This window comes from Magallana gigas, chromosome 1, assembly GCF_963853765.1.
Source record: "Magallana gigas chromosome 1, xbMagGiga1.1, whole genome shotgun sequence".
In the NCBI taxonomy this organism is placed as follows: Eukaryota; Metazoa; Mollusca; class Bivalvia; order Ostreida; family Ostreidae; genus Magallana; species Magallana gigas.
The window spans coordinates 13,181,858-13,201,025 of record NC_088853.1 but is presented as its reverse complement, the minus strand read 5'-3'; the positions used below and the strand labels follow the sequence as shown (position 1 = coordinate 13,201,025).

Here is a 19,168-nt window from a genome sequence, read left to right as displayed (position 1 = left end):
GCAGGTAAAGCAGCGAAACCTCGAATGGCTTCAATTCCCCAGTACCTGGACCCAGGTAAACCACGCACGAGTACACTTAATTCCTTATACTCGTCAATGAGCCAATCGAAATCGTTATACTGTAATAAATAACACCGGAAACAACACGTGTTTCCTTTACCATTTATAAATATATGTACCAAATGATAAGATAAACACGTTTTGTTATCTCTTATATCCTGAAATAGTTTATGCATATTGAACATTTCTGTTAAGTTTGCGAGAGTTATCTTTCCTGCGGTAATATCAAATTTAAATAGCATCTTCATATATGGACACAAAATCAACGTCACCGGATGCAACCAATGAGTTTATTTTGCAGTAAAATTTTGGAAGCGTCATTTTAATAGAGTGAGTTCTCAATTTCTTTCAGGACGCCGTTAGCTAAGCATTGAAAATTTTCAAAGCGATCTGTAAACCACCTCCACCCCTCCACTTTCCTTTTTCATGAACATGTATAAAAAAAAGAAAAAATTGTTGTGTATTTTCATTTTTTATTAAGCATGGCGCTTTCAGTCCACAAAGATTATGATTTGCATCAATCACATTATTGATTACATGAGTAATGGGAGTTATGGATTATTTTAGTTGTAAAATATTATGGCATAAAGAAAAAAATATTCATAATTTTATGATTGATATTATAACTTATTAATTATTGTAATATAATCATCTATTTCCATTTTCCTGATTCTTTCAAACCAAATTTGGTTAAATAATAAGGTCACAAAAGTAGCAGAGTGCAACACACAAATTTTCAGGTTTTTAAAAATCTATTTTTGTCGTTTTCAACAATCGATTGTTGCGTGCCTTATTTTTTTCAATATAAAACCTTTTCCAGCGCAAAGAATTGCTTCTATCACTTGATAATCTTTTTTGTAAATATTCACATTTATCACGGCGACGAGCGAATTATATATCTAGTTATGGTCAAACAAATAGTACGTAACAAATCGCTTTTCAGTTTGAAATTTTATTTGATATTCAATCTTCTCAATAAGTGCCATGTCATTGGATTAAGCTCCTATGTCTGTATCCACGCTATACCTATCTTTTTGTCAAGAGGCCCTTGATAGGGAATCCTTCTGTAGTTAGGCCGTTTGAAGGTACCCCTTTATATTTTTTTAATGTTTCATGGGAGGTAACTCTACCTTTCTGGAATTATGAAATCCGGGGCATTTACAAGTAAGATGACTGTCTGACAAGATCGTTTCATTGTAACAAAACTAAGACGTAACCGTTTCATGGCTGGTCCTAGAGTTGCAGAAGAGTTGCGACGAGCTACTGGAGTAAGATTATGTGGTCAAAAAGTAAGAAATAGGCTACGTTCAGCAAATCTTCGAGCTCAAAGACCTTTCACTGCAGTAACATTACCACAATGTTATCTAGTAACCTGCATCGCATGGGCCAATGTTCATTGTTGTTGGATTCAGAGACAATGAAATGACCCAGTGGGTACGCAACTTTGTTTTATCGTTGAGGAAAGGTTGAAATCAAGTTGCAACGTTGATCAACCAATATTCAACGTTGATTCAACGTTGAGGTTTCAACGTTGAAACCCAAACCGTATATCAACGTTGATTCCACGTTGAAGACCCAACTCACTTTCAACGTTGAAGACATCAACCACTTTTCAACGTTGAAACAACGTTTAATAAATGAAACTGGCCACATATTTTCAAATTTGAAACTTCCTTTTTATTTTTTAAAATCTAGCTTTCACATGTACTTATATATTGTCAATTGTAGGATGAAATAATGTGTTTTACAAATATTAATGTTAATTTGAATATATCTTCATCTTATTTGATTTCGAAGTAAATTATTATATTTTTTTTCCAATTTTAATATCAAAGATTTTTTAATGAAATGTTAATTTTTTTCCATTACATTTTAAAACAAAAGATAGTTTTGATACAAGAAAATTGAGATTGAGCTGTGCGTACAGCAACTGGCTAATTGCATTTTAACAAGGTCAGTGATAAGGGGATACTGCAAGCACTGCTGATCTTGGGAATTATGCTATTTACCAGGCTGCTCTATGTCAGCTTGACCACTAAAGACGCTATTGGTGAACAAAGAAATTCAGTTCTCAGGTACAACTCGTGCAGTCAAACACGGATTTTATGTACAGTAAAATGCCGGATTTCTAAGCTTTTGAACTATTGTGACTATTTTATATTTTAAATTTGAATATTTTGGGAGTCATTTTTAGAACAGTCTGCAGAGTGCAAATGATGAACTGATTATTGTGGATTCTACGTTTTTGTGTTGACCTCCTTTGTTCCATATCATGGAAAACAAGCATGGCTACCATTTGGCGGAATGTACGCTTGGTTTCTTTGTGTTCATTTTCCCATAGCCTTATGTAAAACATTATGAAATGCAACGTTCCATATTTTAACAAGACCTTCATACAAAAGCTGTTTAGCGAAGGATGTCCTCGTATATTACAAGGGTTTAAATGGAGATCGAGTTTTTACATTTGGATCACATCTTCTTTTAATAAAGGTCAAAACACATGAAACAACACAACATAATTAAAAAATATATTTATAAGAAAAACTTAACCAAAAGTCACTTAATTTTAACTTTTTTTTCAACGTCATATCTACATATTTTCAACCAGATTTCAACACCTTTTCTACGTTGAATCGACGTTGAATTTTGACGTTGAAACAACGTTACATTTTCAACATTGCCTCAACTTTCATATGCAGCTTTTTTATAACGTTGATTCAACGTTGATGCCTGACGTTGAAACACGCTGTTTAAACGTTGAAATGTATACTGGGGAGGTACTGTTCATCGAAGAGTCTCGATTTAACGTATTTTTCGCGGATGGAGGAGTTCGTTTATAGAGACGAAGAAACGAGCGATTTGACCCAGAAAACATTATCCAACATAATCATAAGGGCGGCTGAAGTGTCATTGTTTGGGATGGAATAAGCCATCAGGGTAAAACGGTGCTGGTGGCATTTAATGAGACGTTAAATTCTAAAAATAATGCGAAGAGATTGTCGTTCCTGTAGTTGTCCCCTTTTTACGCCAAGATATTGCAAGAATCCTGCAGCAAGACAATGCCCGTCCGCGCACTGCACGTCACACACAATCCACCCTTCAACACAACAATAATGATACTTTGGATTGGCCTGCACGGTCGCCAGAATTGCCACCTACTGAGCACGTTTGGGACATTCTTGATCGTCTATTGAGACTATTAAGGAGCTGGCCCTTGCCCTGCAGCATGATTGGAACCCGACCACAATGCAGGAGGTACGAAACCTGATTAGGAGCATGAGATGCCGCTGTATGGCTATATGGATACAACACAAAATACTAAAATTCAGTCTGACTTTAAGATCTCAACCCCTATTAAGTAATAGGTAACCGATTCCACGCTGGGTGTAAATTGCTGTTAAGTAACGACATTCCTGGTTTCAAGAGTCTGCAAGAAATATATCTTGTGTATACTTGTTCACAACTATAACTGTAAGTAACTTGTCCATATGATTCACGTTACACCTGAAAATATGATAGAGTCATAACTCACTAGATATCGTTTAATTTGTTGTTTTTTCTCCAGATATCTAGATTATACAAAGACTACACTTGTTCTTTTTGTTGTGCCCCCCATTTTTATCTGTACCTTAATCGCTTCTTCATCGGCTCAAGTTGCTATCATCTTTGTAATACTATACCGCTGACTGCTAAAGAATGCAGCAGAGATGATTGGATGAGCATGGGTGTTTTTACGACAGGTCTGTAAGGTTTAAGGGGTCAATTGCTCTACTGAACAGCAGTTTCTTGTATCATTTTATTGCAGCTTTTAAATATATTGCCTAAATATATTTGAGATAAACTTGAAACCCCGCTTTGGTATCGAGTAAGAGTCATGGGTCACAAATAAAAATTAAAAAAAATCCCCAAAAATTTAAATATGGAAAGTAAATAATGATCTCCATGAATTTCTATGTTGAAATTAAAACCCCTCTCATACCTCATTTTTACTTTGGGTGGCATGAATTTAGTTATTTAGAATCTACATTGTTTGAAATTGTAGCATGAAAGTTCTTGAGAAGAAAATTAAAACAGTTATTTTCATCAGATATTGTTAAGGTCAAACTTTGAAAGCTGTTTTAGGCCCGATTAAAATTCAGGGATCTGGATTATATGAATTTAGAATTTGCATTTTTTTGAGGATGCTTGCATAGTATTCTCACAAATTGTAGTAATTGTAGCTCTTAAGAACTTTTTAAAAATATATTCCAGACATATTTCTTTTTTAACTTTCAACCCCTCTCGAGCTTCGTATTAGTTCGGAAGTCTTGATTTTAACAATTTAAAATCCAAATTGTTTGAAATTGTAGCATTGAAGTTCTTGAGTAGGAAATTTTCCCATTTTTTTTTTGTGTAAAATTTTGAACATTTCTTTGGGCCTTAGTATAAGATTTAAAATCTTCATTATTTGAGACTGCTTGCATAGTAATTTCGCAAATTATAGCATTGCTGGCCTTGAGAATTTATCATCAATTTCCCCATACATTTCTAAAATAAACTTTGATCCCCTATTAGAGCCACCGTATTAGTCTGGGGTCACAATGTTAAACATATCTAATATACATTTTTTAAGAATGCTTTCATTTTAATCTCACAAATTGAGGCATTGTAGTTTTTGAAATGAATTGTTTTATAAGTTTTTCCAATATATTAGTGTATTTGACATTGAAACCCTCTTGGACCCCTAGTATCATTCCGGATTTTCATATTTTGCAATAATTTATATATAATTTAGCATTACATTTCCTTCAGGATGCTTTGTACTAAGATTGGTTAAATTTGGCGCAATAGTATAGAGGTAGCAAGGGACAGTTTCGAATAAAGTACCCGTCAATATTTTTGTAAAACTGAGAGTTGCTGTACTTGAAGGCTTATGATTGTTGCTAAAATTCATGAAATGATTTTAAATGATTATCATTAGTTAGAAGGGTGTCTCTTGTTGAAATTGATATGCAATATGTAGGCCCCTTATGTTAGGTACATGATAATCAGAAGTAAAATGCAAAACCTGCTGCTATGACTGTTGTGTTGACTTTACACAGTGAAATTGCAAGTAACAGACGGGAGGTAAAATAACACGAAAAGTAGGTGGATGGGACCGGTAAGTTTCTGACATGTGATAGTGCAACATGCACAAGGTAAGGAAGGTCAACTCTCTGCAGGGAATTAGCTGGGGGATGTCTAAAAAGCTGAAAAATCATGAGAAATGAGCAAATTATGAAAGGGTCAAAATCTCATAAAAACCAGTATGTAGAGAATTTTACAGGTTTTGACTAGTAATTTTCTTCAGAAATTGGTGATTGGCATCATAAAGAGTGAATTAAAAGTATTTGTGCTGAATGGGAACAGAGAAAATTCTAGTTACAGAGTTCCGAAGACATGCATCCTTTGGCTACAATGAATTGTATCAAAAAAACTGTCCCCTGCCACCTAGAGACGTCAAACATGTGAAAAAATTTACAGACGGAAAGACAGACGGTCAGACGGACGTTGGGAAACAGGTGATTTGAAACGTTTATTCGGTTTATATGAGCGAAAAATCAATAATGACCTTTTTATGTTGATATGTCACTGGTACAAATGTATCTTTGTTGCAAATATCATATGCTATCTTAATTTTTCACCACAAATTCTGAGAGGGAAAAACTCTTCACTCTTTTTTGCAATTCTTTACTGAGACTTAAATTTATAAAAACATGAATGTTGAATTATTATACAATTAATGCTCTAGTACAACAATGTTTTCTTCACACGACGGTATAAGTATATAAAAGAAGACTAATGTAACATAGGGAGTGTCTGAAAAGCATTGTTAGGAAACTCAGCAGTAGTCACAAATAGGCTCGCTGGTCAGACTGCATCTGGTTGTTTCCGTAGTCGGATCAGATGATATGTATCTTTTTTTCCTGGCAAACCTTGTTAATACAATTGCAGCGAAGATGATCAATGCAATACAAAGGTATATTACAAATATATGCTCAGTATATGACTTTATATGATCTTCTGACGGTGATTGCGTACTTCTACCATTTTCATCAATTCCAGTACTAAGGTTCGCAAACCGTCCGATGATTTTGTAACCTGATCCTCGGACATAAATCGCCTTTATTTTACTTATTACTCTGAAATAGTAATGGGATATAAAATTTTGCTATTCTGTTTCAATCAACAACAAATAAAGCTAAAAATTTAATGCATTTTAGTCTCAAGGTATGTAACACTTGCTGTTGCAGTACACTTAATGACAGAATATTCAACGAACATGTATCGATTTATCAAACAGCAAGCCATATTCTTTTTATAGTTTATAAAAATTAGACACAACAAAAACAATCGATAAAACAATAATATTAAATGAAACAATAAGAAAACATATTTTTTATTTGAGATCTAGATTTATTAAAGTAAAAATTGTTTTAAACAAATGTGCATTGTTTCAGTAAATAACATGCACATATGTAAAAAGAAAGTATATATAAAATAGTCTTACCGAGTTATGAAGCTTCTCCCGGAGAATTTTGGTGGATTTAAACTAAACTGATACTAATACCACTGATTTTGCTACACTAGTTGCTATATAAATATATGAATTAATGGGTAGAAAGATTTGAAAGCATTTAAAAGGCCGCCAGTTTTTGTCATACTGTAGGAAAGACGTTTTATCTCATAGAAAAACTAAAAAAATATCTTATTTCATGTTTTTTTTGTTCTTTCATATATTCTATTACATGTTTTTTTAACCTTCCTTTCTTTCAGTTTACTGCTATTTTTTCTGAACTCCATCAAGGTGGGAATTCCTTCTTTGACTAATTCAATATAATGTTTCTTCTAAGCTGTTCAAAGTGAACAAATCTTGCTTTGTAATCATTTCTATATCTGACCATTCTTTGTACGATATGATATAATTTTTCAGAGCCAGAAAGAACAAATGTAGGGATGTTTCAAATCGGAAAAAAACGGACTCATATTCTTCATCTGACATTATTATATCGTTTAAAAAAATAAACTGTTTTGAAGACTGTAAAATGAATTTTTTTTCCTCTCTGATTTAATTATAAAAGACTACATTGCTAACGTAATTTGTTTAAGGAATGTCTCTCGCCGAAACATTAAGTATTTCACGAATATGATAGCAAGAAAGAACTCCCGAGTTGATGGAAAAGTTGAAAGGGTACGATGGTATTTTCTGATTACTTCCCGATAAAATGCACAAAGTACAACGTTGACTAGTTTGCTTTTTCATTTGCCGCACATTGTATTAAGCTTTTCATATAGTCATACCTTCTTAGTCGATTAACACCATATGCAATCAATGCATATCCTGGTATATGAATGCGATACATTGGCGCCTATAGATTGATGTCTCTTGTTTTTTATTTCTACCTGAGTCACTCATTTAAAAACCCAGACCCTTGACAGGGCTGAATGATAAAAAAGCTTTGTGATGATCATTATCTCGAATAAAGGTCATATAAAAATTTCAATATCGCGAGGACATACTCTCATACTCTTGAAATAAATGTTTAAATAACAATCAAATTCCACTTATCTAGTATGTTCTAAAAAGTGCTGCTGCTTCATGTAGAGTATCTTTTACTACAATAGAGATCAAACAAATCAGCTCCGGTTGAACTTTATATGACCTTGGCTTAATATTTTATGCATTTATTAATTCCTCCTATATACTTTATTGAAGTAACAGCACTGTCTTGATAAATTAAACATACCCATAATTTATATCAAAAAGATCTATGGAACGCCATAGCTGCTTTAAGGTCAATTTCATATTAAATGAACTGGCATTTCATTTATATGCAATAGTAATATCATTATATGCAGTGGTAACATCATTACATGCAGTGGTAACATCATTACATGCAGTGGTAATATCATTATATGCAGTGCTAACATCATTATATGCAGTGCTAACATCATTATATACTATTATTTCACCATTATATTCAGGGGTAAAATCTTTATATGAAGTGGTAACATCATTACGTTATGTCGTAAGATCATTATGTGCAGTAGTTTATTCATTATATGCTATGAATAAATCTTTATATGATATGATAAACTCATTTCATACAGAGCTAAACTCATAATGAACTATTGTTCAATCGGTATGTTATATGGTACACTCTTCATGTGCAGTTGCAAAATCCTTTTATGCAGTGCAACTTCTTGATATTAGGTGAACAATTCATTATGTGCAGTATTAACATCATGTTATGGTGTATTAAAACCATTATGTATGGTGGTAAAACCTTTATGTATTGTGGTGAAAGCTTTACATGCAACTGTAAATCCTTTATATGATGTGACAATTTTATAATATGCCGTTGTTGAGTCATTATATTATGAGTGTCACATTAAAATTCATCATTGTATATATTTAGTTTCGTATTTTAACTTTACCACATATCCCGTGGTGAGCCCCTTAGTGTTTTAGTCATATGTATATGTAAATACCCATATTGAACCTCAGTTCACCGGGCCTTAAACCCGCCAGTCCGTGCAGTATCAGTTTGGACGCGGCAGTCCAGAGGGAAGGACGCACTTATACTTCTCTCGTGCATACCATCCAGTCACTATGTATTTTGTTAATTGAAATAGCTGTGTGCTAACTCTGAAGTGAACCTAGTACTGGCTTTTTCTGAGGTGAGGTTTATTAATTGTCAATTTTATCGTCATTTTGTTCATTACTGTTCTAAAACACCCAGTCATGGTATTCCAATCGTTTTTATGCTTATTTGTTACGTTTGAATTTAAATGTCTATGTTTAGATACACGTGTTTGAATCTATTATAAGTATGGCGGACTATTATAGTCATATTCCTTTTGTAGTCATGAGTAGTATTATGCAACACTGCATTTAAGTAATTGAGTTAGTATTTTGTGAGTGTAAAAGCTAACATGCTTTATAGTAAGTCTTCTGTAAGACTGTGTATCAGTATTTTGTGTGTAATAAGCGTCTATGCTAAGTGTGTCATTCATGACCGTATAGCCTGTAAGTAAAGTACGGTGCGTATTGGTGTAAAAGCCACAGTTGCTTTTGTCATGTACTTAATGTGTTTATGTACTATGTTGGCGCAGGTCCCTTGTTCCATTTATCGTGTAAACCACTTTCATCGATGGTGGCCGAATATTGGTGACGTCCTGTGTGGCCAGTAGAGAACATTGTCCCTTGGAGGACCTCACCAGTCCAGTCTTGTCAAGACCAAGTGGCAATAGACAACAGTGGAGGACCTTACCAGTTCCCATACTAGGACATACTAGGACAATTACTTTCAATGTGTATCAATTCAAACTATATTAAATATGTAAAAACAATGTAAAAATATTGTCTTAGTCTTTGTCTTAGAGTAAATATAAATTTTAGTTAATTCCGCTCGAAAATCTGTGACAAATTGGTGTCAGAAGTGGGATACATTCCCCAAAATCTTTGTATTAAACAAGAAAAAAAATTGTAAAGTTTTTCTGAAAAAAAAACTACGCAGTGTTCAATTTGTTTGTTTACCGTTTTGTTTTGTTCCATGTTATTCATGTTCATTGTTCTTTATGTTGTTTCAGTTTGTGTGTACCATTGTCCTTTTGTGTGTGTTCTGTGTTGTACAAAATCAGCCGTGTACTGGTTGTTTGGGACCTTGGAAAAATGCTAACCAGAGTTGGACCTGTCTCAGTAAGTCGGAACCTTCTGGTAACTGCAGAGTAGTAAGCTATTTTGTGTTTCGTGAAACTGGATGTATTTGTTTTCGCGATGTATTGTGTATCATAGCTACTGGTGGTTTTGAGTTAGTCACATGTGAAGTGAGGTTCAAGTTAATTTATTCTTGTACCTATAGTTTCATGTCAAACATGGATGATTTGAATGAGTTAAAAGCATTTGGTGAGGGTTTAGGTCTTAAGGATACTGCTCTGGCAGATTTTATTAAAGAACAGCAAGCTATTAGAAGAGATGAGAGACAAGCTCAAAGAGAGTTGGAAAAGATTAAGATGCATGCTCAAGCGGACGCTGAGAGAGAGAAATATAATTTTGAGCTAGAGAGAGAGAAAGTGAAGATTGACATTGAGAAAATGAAATTAGAGCAACACTCTTACATTGCAAGTGAGTCAAAATCTTACGATAGTCATGTGTCCGCTAAGATTCCCAAACTCCCTTTCTTTGACGATTCTCACGATGAGATGGATAGTTATCTTTTAAGATTTGAAAGGTACGCTGAAGCTCAGCGTTGGGATAGATCGGATTGGGCAATAAATCTTAGTGCTTTATTAAAGGGGAAAGCTTTAGATGTTTATGCGTTGATGCCCAAAACTGACGCCCTTGACTACAATACCCTAAAGACAGCATTACTCAGACGCTTTGAATTGACAGATGACGGTTTTAAAAAGAAATTTCGATCATGTAGGCCAGATCCTAGTGAAACATTTTCCCAGTTCGCTGTTCGGTTGAGTAGTTATTTTGATAGGTGGATTGAAATGGCAAAGGTTTCCAAATCATTTGAAGACTTGTATGATCTTATGTTACGCGATCAATTTTTACATGTGTGTAGTCAAGATTTGAAACTATTTTTAAAGGAAAGATTACCCGAGAATTTGACAAGAATGGCAAACTTGGCTGATCAGTATAAAGATGCTCGTGACCTGAATGCACTCCAAGCTACGGGTAAGGGTAAGATGCCTTTAGCAAAAAAAGTTGATCAAGTGAAGAAAACAGATGTAGGTGAGAACAAGCATGTACCTAATGATAAGAAAAGGTTCATTCCAAAGACAGAGCGTAAGTGTTACAAATGTCATAGATACGGACACATTGCACCAGAATGTAAGTCTAGAACATCGTTTAATAACGTTTCTAATGCAGTGCAAGACTTTGGATCTTCAGAGCAAAAGGTTTGTTTTGTTAGCACAATGCCTACTGATTCTATTGTAGATTCCAGAGTATCTTCTTCTCCAATGACAATGTCATCATCTTGTCAGAAGAACTCGTCTTTTAACATGCCTTTATCTGCAGGGTATGTTAACAATGTCCCTGTGACGGTACTAAGAGATACTGGGTGTAGTGGTATTGTTGTTAAAATGAGCAAGATACAGGAGGAAAACCTTATAGTTGGTAAGAAACAGACTTGTATTTTAGCAGATGGTTCTAAGGTATCTGTCCCGATTGCCGAAGTGTCCATCGACACGCCATTTCTGAAAGGTCAGTATGAGGTATGGTGTATGGAGAATCCTGTGTACGACTTGATAGTTGGTAACGTTCCAGATGCCAAACCAGCAGATCAACCAGATCCAGATTGGCAGGTAAATGCTGTTGAGACTAGGCAACAGAAACGTGACAAGAGTAAACCATATCCTCAACTTAGGGTTCCAGACATGATTACTGAAGATATTAATCCGATGACAATTAGGGATGCGCAGGAGGAGGATCATTCTTTGAAAAAGGTACGTGAAAATGTAGAGAACAATCTCTCTCAGGTTAAGAAAAATGGTAAAGTGAGTTGGTTTAAGAAAAACGACCTTATGTTTAGACAGTATAGTACTCATGTGGGAGATAGGGAAAAGAGTTATTCTCAGTTAGTTGTTCCCGATAAATTCCGAAACCAGGTAATGAAACTTGCACATGATTCATTGCTAGCAGGTCATTTAGGAACACAGCGTACTTTAGCGAGAGTAACGTCAGAATTCTGGTGGCCAGGAATCCAGAGTGATGTGCGAAGATTTTGCCAGTCTTGTGACATTTGTCAGCGCACAGTTCACAAAGGTAAGATTAAGAAAGTACCTCTTGAACGAATGCCACTCATAGACGAACCGTTCCAGAGAGTTGCTGTTGACCTGGTGGGCCCTCTTTCTCCAATCACAGACAAAGGTAATCGCTATATTCTCACTTTAGTGGATTATGCTACTCGCTATCCTGAAGCCATAGCACTTCCCAGCATCGAAACAGAGAGAATTGCAGAGGCTCTATTTGAAATGTTCTCGAGAATTGGTATACCTCGTGAAATGTTGACAGATATGGGAGCTCAGTTTACTTCCGCATTAATGTCAGAGGTAAGTCGTCTTATTTCTCTTAGTCAGCGGACAACAACCCCGTATCATCCTAGCTGTAATGGGTTGGTTGAACGATTCAACGGGACCTTAAAGCAGATGTTGAAGCGACTCTGTTCCGAGAAACCAAAAGATTGGGACAAGTACCTAAGTGCTGTGCTGTTTGCCTACCGAGAAGTGCCACAGGAGAGTCTTGGATTCTCACCCTTTGAGTTGGTATATGGTAGATCAGTTCGTGGACCTATTTCCATATTGAAGGAGTTGTGGACAAACGACATACCAGATCCAAACGTCAAGACAACCTACCAATATGTGTTAGATCTCAAAGACAGACTCCAGTCTATGGCTGAACTTGCGAAAGAGAGTCTGGAAAAGTCGTCTACCAGATACAAGAAACACTATGACAGGAAAACTAGAACTAGAAGTCTAAAGGTAGGAGATAGAGCTCTTGTTCTTTTACCGACTGACAATAACAAATTATTGCTTCAGTGGAAAGGACCATTTGTGGTCACAAAGAAAGTCAACAGAGTTGATTATCAGTTAGATATGCAAGGTAAGACAAAAACCTTTCATATAAATCTTTTGAAAAAGTACATTGAGAGACCAATTTCAGATGTTGCTTCAGTGACGGAAGATGCAGGTGTTCTTGGTTTAGTGAACGCAGCAGTAGTTGATTGCGTGGATGATGAGGACCAAGATGGACAGTTAGATGAGTATCCTCAATCACAGGTTAGTGTAAGCACAGTAAACATTAACCCATCATTAGCATTAGAGAGCAAGGACAGATTGATGAAGTTGCTTTTTAAGTTTGATGATGTTTTTCAAGACCGTCCTGGTATCACAAGTGTACTTGAACATGAAATTAGAACGACAAGTGCCAAACCGATTCATGTCAAAAATCGTCAGATACCATATTCAATGGAGGAAACAGTAAACAAAGAGGTGAGTGACATGTTGAAGATGAACATTATTGAATCTTCTGACTCCCCGTATTGTTCACCAGTTGTTATCGTGCCCAAGAAAGATGGAACAAACAGGTTCTGTATAGATTTTCGCCTGTTAAATAATCAGACCATATTTGATTCAGAGCCAATGCCAGATGCTGATGAAATGTTTTCCAAACTTGCAGGACATAAATTCTTTTCAAAAATTGATCTATCAAAAGGGTACTGGCAGGTTAAGTTAACAGATGATTCAAAAGCAAAAACAGCCTTTAGAACAGGTAAGGGTTTGTTTCAGTTCAGGGTCATGCCCTTTGGGTTAGTTACGGCTCCGGCCACATTTTCAAGATTAATGCGCAAAGTCTTGCATGGAATGGAGAATGTAGACAATTTCATAGATGACATTTTGGTGTACACAAAGTCTCTAGATCATCATTTTGTTGTATTAGATGAGCTTTTTCAGCGATTGCGGACAGCAGGTCTGACAGCAAAACCAGGTAAATGTTCACTGGCCTATTCAAATATTGACTGTCTCGGACATGTAGTGGGTAATGAGGAGTTGAAGCCAGACTTTGACAAGGTTGAAGCTATATGTAATGCCCCTATCCCTGTTACGAAAAAACAGTTAAGGTCATTCCTTGGTTTAGTTGGGTTTTACCGGAAATTTGTGCCCAATTTTGCTCAGATCGCGTCACCATTGACTGACTTGACCAAAAAAGGTTTACCCACTAAGTTAAAATGGGAAGATGCTCACAATTTAGCATTTCAGACGTTAAAAGCTTCACTTACTAAGTGTCCCATATTGAAACTTCCTGATATCAAGGAGACTTTCATTCTACAGACGGACGCTTCAGACAGAGGTCTAGGTGCAGTTCTTTTACAAGAAGAACTTGGTCAGAAACTCCCAATTGCTTATGCTAGTAGAAAGCTAAGAGAGAGTGAGTGCAAGTATGCAACTGTTGAGAAAGAGTGCTTGGCATTTGTATGGGCAATTCAGAAATTCCAGAAGTATTTGTATGGACATGAGTTCATTTTAGAGACAGATCATAGCCCACTTGTGTACTTAAATAAGGCTAAGGTCACTAACCCTAGACTTATGCGCTGGGCGCTTAGTTTGCAACCTTACAGGTTTACTATACATGCAATTAAAGGTAAAGACAATGTGGGTGCAGACTACCTAAGTCGTTTGATGTAAATATGTTTACTTTCAGTATTTTAAATTTTAATGGGTTTTCAGTACTTCGTACTTCTCTAAAAAGGGAGGTAAATGTCACATTAAAATTCATCATTGTATATATTTAGTTTCGTATTTTAACTTTACCACATATCCCGTGGTGAGCCCCTTAGTGTTTTAGTCATATGTATATGTAAATACCCATATTGAACCTCAGTTCACCGGGCCTTAAACCCGCCAGTCCGTGCAGTATCAGTTTGGACGCGGCAGTCCAGAGGGAAGGACGCACTTATACTTCTCTCGTGCATACCATCCAGTCACTATGTATTTTGTTAATTGAAATAGCTGTGTGCTAACTCTGAAGTGAACCTAGTACTGGCTTTTTCTGAGGTGAGGTTTATTAATTGTCAATTTTATCGTCATTTTGTTCATTACTGTTCTAAAACACCCAGTCATGGTATTCCAATCGTTTTTATGCTTATTTGTTACGTTTGAATTTAAATGTCTATGTTTAGATACACGTGTTTGAATCTATTATAAGTATGGCGGACTATTATAGTCATATTCCTTTTGTAGTCATGAGTAGTATTATGCAACACTGCATTTAAGTAATTGAGTTAGTATTTTGTGAGTGTAAAAGCTAACATGCTTTATAGTAAGTCTTCTGTAAGACTGTGTATCAGTATTTTGTGTGTAATAAGCGTCTATGCTAAGTGTGTCATTCATGACCGTATAGCCTGTAAGTAAAGTACGGTGCGTATTGGTGTAAAAGCCACAGTTGCTTTTGTCATGTACTTAATGTGTTTATGTACTATGTTGGCGCAGGTCCCTTGTTCCATTTATCGTGTAAACCACTTTCATCGATGGTGGCCGAATATTGGTGACGTCCTGTGTGGCCAGTAGAGAACATTGTCCCTTGGAGGACCTCACCAGTCCAGTCTTGTCAAGACCAAGTGGCAATAGACAACAGTGGAGGACCTTACCAGTTCCCATACTAGGACATACTAGGACAATTACTTTCAATGTGTATCAATTCAAACTATATTAAATATGTAAAAACAATGTAAAAATATTGTCTTAGTCTTTGTCTTAGAGTAAATATAAATTTTAGTTAATTCCGCTCGAAAATCTGTGACAATGAGGTCAGTTCTTTACATGATGTGATCATTTAAGAAATAAACAACGTTATTTAGTGAACATGGCGTTATGAATAGCAATTGCTCTGTTGGCATTTTCCATGATGCGCGCTAGCGCATCATGGAAAATATGCCAGCAGAGCAGTTGCTATTCATAACGCCATGTTCACTAAATAATCGTTGTTTATTACTTATATTTGCATTTTACCACTCGCAAATACCCTGTATTAGCCTAGACCTTGACATTTAGCTATTACATTAAAAGTAAACATTTGGACTGTAATGTATCTTTTTAATTCACATAGATTTGTTACGCAGTACAGTTAAGGCGGTCAATAAAAATATGGGCAAATTTTTGTGATGAAAACACGTATACTTTAGTTAAACTGGCATGTCCTTTTAAAAATCAATAACAGTCACTCAAATGCAATATATTTCTAAAATATATATATAACAGTACAATATTTTATGTTCATAGTCGTCACGTGATATGGCAGTCGCATGGTACAAGCAGATGTATTTGTGGTTTTGAGGTCATTTAAAAAAGTCAATATTGCAAGGGCATAATCATGTCAAAATTCACAACTGAATTATGAAATAACTTGATGTTATATCGTAGATTTTGAAAAACGGTGCGAACTTTTTAAGATAAGAATATTTGTTAGTAGAAACCGTAATTTATAATGCATATGTTGAATAATTTTGAAGGTCACAGGGTTAATTTCATTAAAAAATAATTAATTTGTAAGAATTTACAAGGATCGTAGAAGTTGTTAAGTTACATAGCATATTTCAAATTCACATGTAAAAGTTTGTCGGGATCAGGTAAGTGTATGCCCTTGCAATTAAGTGATTTATTTAGGTACTCAGATTTTAGATATACGATATTTCATACAAAACCGAGGTGGCTTCTTTATACGATGCATACTTTTAACAAAAAAAAAAATAAGACTATATAGATAGCATTCAACTAATGATAATTTTAAACAAAATATTCATTTATACTTTTCCGTTAATGTATGACATTTATTTTTCTTCGCTATAAAACTGCACGATAGCCTTCAATGATTTAACTTAATGCGTCATTTTGAAGCATATGACGTCATATTTTGTAGTACAGCGAGAACGACATCTCGCTTATTTTTCAGTGTGTACGATATAACGGACATCATAATTGTAAGTAATAGCATTTGTTGTTTTTAATTAAAAGATTAGTATAAGTTAATTTTACTAATAAATAGATTAATAAGTACTTTCGAGGTTTGTATTGCTATTTTTGGGACTCTTGAACAACATTAACAAAATACATGTAGCAATAGTTTTCTAGAAGTTTTTGTTAAAAACAATTCAAAGAAAATAATGAATTTTTCTTCTAATGATATTTATATCTAAATTCTAACAATATTCAAAACAGCGCTTGTTTTCTCCTTCTTGGTTTAATCCCTGATACAGATAACACGCGTGTTACGGTGTCTTACACCATCGCGGTAAAATCGTGGCCCCGCGATCACCGCGATGACAATACCGCGACGGTGTATCGCGGAAAGGATTAAAACACCATCACGGTGTCGCGGGAAAATACGGGATCCGCGTTGGCTGTAGTGTACTATTTCAATGCATTAAAGTCAAATTATTACTATTAACAAGAAAAGCAGCTATTAGTTATCATGATATTTATATTGTAGCAATTGATGTTTGCTGAATTTATAAGGTATAGGTTTGTTGTTTTCTGGAACATCATGAAGGAATAACTAACCGTTTTATTTGCACAAAATTTCCATGCATCTTTAATGTTTATAAAACCCTGAGGCAAGTCTTACAAGTTTGAGATGCAGAATCTATACATACATAAATCAGTAAGATGACAGAGTTAGTTCAAAAAACCTTTAATTGCAAGTAGATTACGGGATGTGAATTGAATGTATGCATCTTAAAGATGTGGTTATAGACTCTACTCGTAGGTCTTTGACCATCGTCACATACCTTGGGTTTTGTGTCCATTTTATTCATAGAATGGACACAAAACCTGTGGCTTTTGACGATGGTCTTTGACCTTACAAGATATGATTGTATACCTGTATGACTTAGCAAATTACATTATATACCTGCATTACTTAACTACTAATGATGTATACCTGGAAGACTTGACACCTGTACTGGTGTAAACCTTTATGATTTAACATGTTACAGTGTTTGCCTGTATATGTAACAGGTTACATGTATGGTGTTTACCTATATGAGTAGCAGGTTACACTGTATTGTGTATACCTGTATAAATGACATGTTACAGTGTATACCTGTATGAGTTTACAAGTTACAATGTTTACCTGTATATGTAACATGTTACATTGTGTATTGTATACCTGTATATGTAACAGGGTGCAGTGTATAGTGTTTACCTGTATAAGTAACAGGTTACTCTATATAGTGTTTACCTGCATAAGTAACAGGTTACAGTGTATACCTGTATGAGTTTGCAATTTTCATGCAGTAGCCATGAATTGACTGTGTATTCTGACTAGTTGTACTGATGCAGTAGCCATGAATTGACTGTGTGTTCTGAGGTAGCCATGAATTGACTGTGTATTCTGAGTAGCCATGAATTGACTGTGTATTCTGAGTAGCCATGAATTGACTGTGTGTTCTGAGGTAGCCATGAATTGACAGTGTGTTCTGAGGTAGCCATGAATTGACAGTGTATTCTGAGTAGCCATGAATTGACTGTGTGTTCTGAGGTAGCCATGAATTGACTGTGTGTTCTGAGTAGCCATGAATTGACTGTGTGTTCTGAGTAGTTGTACAGTAGCCATGAATTGACTGTGTGTTCTGAGTAGCCATGAATTGACTGTGTGTTCTGAGTAGTTGTACAGTAGCCATGAATTGACTGTGTGTTCTGAGTAGTTGTACAGTAGCCATGAATTGACTGTGTGTTCTGAGTAGCTGTACTGTAGCCATGAATTGACTGTGTGTTCTGAGTAGTGCAGTAGCCATGAATTGACTGTGTGTTCTGAGTAGCTGTACTGATGCAGTAGCAATGAATTGACTGTGTGTTCTGAGTAGCTGTACTGATGCAGTAGCCATGAATTGACTGTGTGTTCTGCAGGGATGGGGTAATGGTAATTTGTAATGGTAATTGAGTGTAATTAATTACAAATTTTGATGTAATTGAAAGTAATGTGTAATTGACATATTTTTCAATTACATGTAATGGTAATTTAATTAATTACTTTCAAAAAAGGCATGTAATTCAAATTACTTTTCAATTACTTTCAATTACACTGATGAGTGTTAATATGAATAAGAAAGCTGTCCACTATCCATTGTCCCCCACACTTCCAATAGTACAAAAGTATAAAAGATCAAATTAGGAAGAGTACTTAAATGCATTTAACTTTTATCAAATATACCTGTAGTTTTTTTTTTTATATAAACATATTCACTATCTAATAATTAGGTTCCTAAACTTATGTCAGATATGAATATCAATGTTTTTAATATTCATTAATTTGCTAGGGACCAAATAATTTTGATGGTATACTCAATCTCTTTTACCTAAAATTTTTATTATTTTATTGGAATAATTAATGTTTCCAATTATTAACTGAGTTGATTAAAAAAATATGTTTATTTTACAAATAAAATCAATGTTATTTGAATGGTATAAACTATTAAGTCATGTTTTTTAATTGCCAGTTTGCCTAGAGCTGTGGCTTCAATAAGGTTTTTAAGTTTTTGTTGCCAAATCTTGGTGGGTTTCCTTAATGGCCAATAGACCA

The 19,168-nt window shown here is 35.0% G+C and overlaps 1 protein-coding gene across 3 annotated transcripts; it reads left to right on the top strand.

The window, feature by feature from the left end:
• The first annotated feature begins 8,471 nt into the window (after window positions 1-8,471).
• On the top strand, window positions 8,472-15,389 carry LOC136269622 (uncharacterized). 3 transcript variants are annotated; one of them, XM_066083466.1, is made up of 4 exons: window positions 8,472-8,760; window positions 9,196-9,781; window positions 10,678-14,646; window positions 15,082-15,389. In XM_066083466.1, exons 2-3 carry the CDS (start codon window positions 9,755-9,757, stop codon window positions 14,275-14,277), a joined length of 3,627 nt encoding a protein of 1,208 aa, XP_065939538.1. In that variant the 5' UTR covers window positions 8,472-8,760; window positions 9,196-9,754; the 3' UTR covers window positions 14,278-14,646; window positions 15,082-15,389. The 3 variants fall into 3 exon arrangements, with proteins under 3 accessions (XP_065939538.1, XP_065939531.1, XP_065939534.1); XM_066083459.1 differs by having other exon boundaries at window positions 9,196-14,646; XM_066083462.1 differs by having other exon boundaries at window positions 9,196-15,389.
• Window positions 15,390-19,168: the final 3,779 nt, after the last annotated feature.

Excerpts from the sequence above, each read along its gene's own strand:
- LOC136269622 (XM_066083459.1), top strand. The coding sequence starts at position 9,661 with ATGTTGTTTCAGTTTGTGTGTACCATTGTCCTTTTGTGTGTGTTCTGT.